The sequence below is a fragment of the Priapulus caudatus genome, unplaced genomic scaffold (genome assembly GCF_000485595.1).
Source record: "Priapulus caudatus unplaced genomic scaffold, Priapulus_caudatus-5.0.1 Scaffold1293, whole genome shotgun sequence".
Lineage (NCBI taxonomy): Eukaryota > Metazoa > Priapulida > Priapulimorpha > Priapulimorphida > Priapulidae > Priapulus > Priapulus caudatus.
The window spans coordinates 29,680-35,540 of NW_014578354.1; the positions used below are offsets into that span (position 1 = coordinate 29,680).

General features: G+C 44.0%; 1 protein-coding gene across 1 annotated transcript in view; it reads left to right on the forward strand.

Moving 5' to 3' along the window:
* The window catches only part of LOC106816129 (bromodomain adjacent to zinc finger domain protein 1A-like), a 30,104-nt gene extending 24,761 nt beyond the window's left edge, over window positions 1–5,343 (forward strand). Inside the window, exon 27 of the mRNA XM_014820686.1 lies at window positions 1,085–5,343. Within this exon, the coding sequence (XP_014676172.1) occupies window positions 1,085–1,354 (270 nt within the window). The 3' untranslated portion in view covers window positions 1,355–5,343. The remainder of the gene's footprint in view (window positions 1–1,084) is intronic.
* Window positions 5,344–5,861: the final 518 nt, after the last annotated feature.

The window sequence follows — 5,861 nt, forward strand, 5'->3', positions numbered from 1 at the left end:
AAGCATGCGTGCATGCATGCGATGGTGTGTGTGCAAGCATGCGTGCATGCATGCGATGGTGTGTGTGCGAGCATGCGTGCGTGCATGCGATGGTGTGTGTGCGAGCATGCGTGCGTGCATGCGATGGTGTGTGTGCGTGTCGCCCGTGCACTGCGTGAGATGGCGTGCGTGTGTGCATGCGTGCGTGCGTGCTTGCATGTGCATTGGTGCATGCGTAGTGTGCACTGTATGTAATGCACGTGCGTATGTTGGTGTGTGCTGCATGTGTGCAGGATGCGAAATTAACGGGCGTCCGGAGTCAAATACTCCCTGATTTACTGTCAGACTCCCTGATTTGACATATGCAGGAGTACGTCCGTGTGACTCCCTGAAAATTCTGCCATACTATACTATACTATATTCCTCGCGGAATTACCGTATTTTTTCAGCAAATGTCCAAAGAAAATTTGGCAGACGTGTAACCGCATGAATCTTCAAATTAAGCACGTGTTATTTTTATTAATCTTTAATTTTGAACTTCAGACTGCGGACTCCATCATGTTGCTACGGACTCCCTCTTTTTGAGGGTAGGGAGTCCAAGTCCGTTGGACTCCCGTGTTCAAAAGTTAATTTCTACCCCTGTGTGTGTGTGTGTGTGCGTGCGTGCGTGCGTGCGTGCGTGCGTGCGTGCGTGTGTGCGTGCGTGCGTGCGTGCGTGCGTGCGTGCATTCCTCGCATTTATTCCTCACGTACCAATCTATGAGATTGTACTAACCTCGTGCCACAGTTCCTATGATTTATTCCTCACGCACCGATCTATGAGATTGTACTAACCTCGTGCCACAGTTCCTATCATTTATTCCTCACGCACCGATCTATGAAATTGTACTAACTTTGTGCCACAGTTCCTATTATTTATTCCTCATGCACCGATCTATGAGATTGTACTAACCTCGTGCCACAGTTTCTATCATTTATTCCTCACGCACCAATCTATGAGATTCTTCCATCGCTGTACTACAGTTCCTCGCATTTATTCCTCCGGCACCAATCTACGATACTCTACCAACCTCATGCTACAATTTTTTCACATTTCCTGCCGCAGGTGCCGGACTACTATCGGGTCATCAAATGCCCGATGGACTTCTCGACGATGCGCGGCAAGTTCCGTGAGTTCGAGTACGCGCGGCCGGCAGAGTTCCTGCGCGACCTCCACCTGGTCTTGACCAACTGCACGCAGTACAACCAGTCGATCTCGGCGGAGGCACGCGCCGGCCAGCGGCTCTCACGCTACGTCGAGCGGCAGCTGCGTGAGCGCGGGCTGGACGGCAGCGCCGACGGGCTGCCCAGCAAACGTACCCGCCAATCGCTCTAGTAGAGGATGCGTCGTTATGGCGATGGGCTGCCCCACGAGCGTTGTTGCCACTCGCTGTAGTAGAGGATGCGTCGTCACGGCGACGGGCTGCCCCACGAGCGTTGCCGCCACTCGCTGTAGTAGAGGAGGCGTTGTCACGGCGATACAGGTCGTTGTCGCGGCAATGCAGTAGGCTGTCGTCGCTGTGACAGGAGTGTCCGTGCAGCCGTGGGAGTCAATCAACCAGAGGTCGCTCTGCGTGGCGATACCTGATGAACCATAGAGGGCACTGTAGGAGGTGATGCTCGGGCACAGAGGGCGTCGGAGTAGCGCCGTCGAAACGTCGACGCCGTCCTGCCGTTGTTAACTAAATATTTGAGAGCACCTGTTTCTGCGGTGTTGAATGTGATATCGAGACGATGTATTTTTATTAGCTATTTATTCTGATGCCTCCCATTTCGTTAGCGGAAGCCTGCGTACGATTTATGTGGTACCGTTAATGGAGCTTGCTCTGCTGCTCAACACAAAAACATTGGTTTGTCGGATGATGAAGTAGAATGTTGTGTGGACCTGAGGTATGTTCAGATCGCGGACAACCCAGGATGAAATATGTCACTTCATTACATGCCACTCAGACGAGCACTTCTAATTCAGCATGATTGTAATGTAGCTCTGTCACTTTGTCAGACGGCCCAAGTTTTTCTAAGCATCAGATGAAATGCGAGGGTGTCTCTTTCCTCGACACGTGTCATGTGCATTCCAGCTCTAATCGTTGCGAGCGATTTTTGTTATGAGACCGATTTCACACCAATGCGATAGATGACTTGGGACCACGCTAGGGAATAGCAGCCTGTTGGTATGTGCGGTTCAATGCCGAACAGGACTTCAGACGTTGAGGAAAAAAGTTTTACAACCTCATTTCAGTTGACGTTTGCGGGCTCTGGCACGAGGAAAATTATTACAATGCTCAGGTAACTGAAGTGGCAATGGTTGGATGTGGTGACAGAGCAGGTCTGATAGCCTCTGTGGAGGTGGTGGCATAAGCTAGACAGAAGACAAAACCATATACGGAACTGTAAATTGGTCGCATATTAGTAGAAGTGATTCAGGAGTACACCGTTTACGACCGGTGAATGTATAGAATATGTATTAATTGAGTTTCATCGCATGTGCACGCCGATCCTTTTGAGTTGTGTGGTTTTTGTTGGTTTTTGCTGGCTCGCTCACTGATGATATCCAGCCCACTGTGGTGCCTGCATTGGCATTGAGTCGATTGTGGTTGTCCATGCAAACGCTCCCTAGTTTAGTCATTTGTATTTTTGTATTGGAAAGAGCGAGAAGGGTTTTATGTAATTACAGATATCGTCATGTTTTCTGATTGTTTCCGAGATGTATCTATTTCACTTCGATTCCTAGAAGGGCTGTGCCACTTTACCTGTCTACTGCCTAAATGTACATATCAATGCAATGTGACTGCCAACGTGGGTGCTTGCAAATGCACACCGTCGCACAATTACCTGTTTTCGTTATCCTATCCTATTTAATTTCATAAGTCGTGTAGTCTACCCATCCATGATGTCAGATAGCATAACAACCTCTGACTAAGTCCCTTTATGAAGATTTAATGTAATCGCAATAATTTGTCGATATTTACAGCTCAAACTGTAGTTTACATTCTTTTCTTTTAAAAATCGCACCAATTACGTGTCAATAAATGGCAATGTTTGATTCATTATTGATTGGGTATTGAACCATGACTAGAAAAGTCAGCAGACTGATAAAAAATTGATGCAAAAACAATTTCCATTAACTTATATATATACAATTATCACAGTCAGTATATTCAATATATGTACATGTATTATAGAATGTACCCACGTATGCATCAATATGTGTAAATATATGTATTCTCTTGTCTCACATTGCGATTGTTGATATGAGGAACCGCTAATACTATTCCCGGTTTTGTAGTCTCGTCCATTCTAATGAGAAAACCAGAGAAGACGACTGGTAGTGCAGGAACTCTGATCGGCAAGTCGGATCCAATGCAATCGTCCTACCTCATTAGTAGACAGTTCAAAGGATGAATGCATCATGCACTTGCTTGTATGATGTTAAACCAGCAGGAAACGTTTTTGTGCAAACTAGAGGTGTATAGTCACGTATATCTATACGTACCATGATATATAGTATAAATATTTTCATGATCTGTTGTAGTCCTGATTTTTTTTCGCTTTTTTTCGCGCAACACGAGAAAGGGAGGGCTGCTGAAATTGTTTGGGATATGTGCGTAAATCTAGATTTTTCTCTACCTGCATGCCTGTTATTAGTATCTATTTTTCTACTCCCGTGAAATGCATCTAATCACACCGATGTTCATAGCCATAAAATGTTGAAACTTCGATGATAAAAGACAGACGGATAGTTGTGAGAGCGTTCACGTCTACAGCGCTACTTCATTGAGAATATTATATCTGTTTGTCGGATTTGTTTGTGTACGGAGTGTAACGACACGCTATGCACGTTGCAATAAATGGTGCACGTTGAACACTTTCAAACCATATTAAGACGTATGCTAGCAAGCGAAAATATTGAAGAAGATGCCAAACTGTTATTTCATGTCGAGTAGATGAGGCCTCTGATCTACTCCAGGTCTCATGGCGTGTCGTCCATAGTAGTGTAATTCTTGTGAAACTGTCCGTGCGTTCTTGCAAGGCACTATTCTTTGCGTGTGCGAATAGCGTAAGCACACTGGTATTATTATGAACATATGTATACACTGTACAAATATGTTATTGGTGTAACTATAAACACACATATATATATATATATATATTCTATTATATATGTGTGTGTTTATAGTATTGTGTACAAGAGCGTTAATCTAGCGTTCTACATAGGGATAGATGTGTATCGTGTAGATATTCGCACGACGTGTATTGAGCTTGGATTTAGCGCACAAATCGGGATTCCATGTGTGTCGATATCAGACATTGACGTAGGCCACGCATCGCACCAGGAGTGAATAAAACAAAATTTGTATGTTTTGTCTATATTAAACAAAAAAGCGCTTTTATTCACTCTTGTTTGCACTAATACTTCCTGTATATAAGAGTCCGAACGTACACGTGTCGGTGTTACCACGAATATGTACTCTATAATATAGTATAGTGTATATATAATGTCCACGGTGTTATCTGTGTGCCCGTAAATGTACGCTAGAATTTCAACATACACTATCTGTCGTAGTCTATGTGCCCGACGCTCGTTGTGTTTATACGTCGTCAATGCACGTCTGATCTGAATGATGATGCTACGAAGTATCGAACCTGATTGTGGTATAAATACATTTGCGGTTAAGCTCAGCGTGTGTGAAATCTTTCAAATGTCTCTCTCACAAAACAAAAGGAATAGAATCACAAACTAAATCTAGTACGCGCCCTGCCAACAGAGTATGGTGGACGTTTTTCAGAATTTACGGGAACATAACACGCGGATAATGTACAGGATCAGGTGAATGCTCTCATTGCCCTATTCGTGCTAGATACAATAATAGTGGTGTCTTTTCTGTGTTGTGTTAAATTATTGTATCCATGTTTGTGCTGTGGCAATTTACGATGTTCTCAAGCAGTGTCTTCCGTATTTGAGGAATTTATCGTCGCATGTTATATTATCAGGGGTTAATAATGACAAATTTGTCATTATTAACCCCTGATGTTATATTAAGAGACTTGAATGCAACCTCTGGCTGTGCAAGATATGGCATTCTACGTGGAAGCGTGTGTTTGTTGGTAGCAACGAACGTATATGCAGTTCACTAAAGACTTGTATAATAAGTGTACGAAACATTCGCAAAGTGGAAATTCGTCTCCGTGATAATTTGTTGAATTCTATGTATGGTTTTTGGTGTGTGTATTGCACAGCAGACAGTGTTCGTAATTTGATTTGTATTTATATTCATGTATTACAAAAGTTTCGCATTAATAAACACGTAGATCAAAATACGGGAACATAACCTGTCCATGACTTTTTTCGCAATCAATTCGGTATATATGCTACTTCCAGTTTGTCGCTTTGTCCCTTGACCAAAGATCGCTTCGGGGACATTGCGTTTTGTACGCGATAACTTCCAATTCTAGGAAGATTCCTATCGGGTATATGAGACGTACTGATCCTTACACGGAATGTACTTCAGTTTTCTTCCCCGTAACATGTCGTAAACTCGAGACCATTATGGAAGCTGGTACAGTGGCCCTCAGTTTCCTTAGTCTACGATAGAAATTGACGCCTGTCTACATCAAGGAAGGTATATATTTGGCATGTAAAATTTGTCTAATAATAGCTTCTTGCTCGACACGACCCGTACAACCAAGCAGTTGCCTGATATCATAGGGGGCGGATCCAGGATTTTTGAAAGGGGGTGTCCTGGAAGAAATAAAGGGCACTTTTTCCTGCTAAAGCCTACCGCACACGCTGTGTTTTGTGCTGCGCCATCGGCCACGCGTGGCTGATGGCGCAGCACAAAACA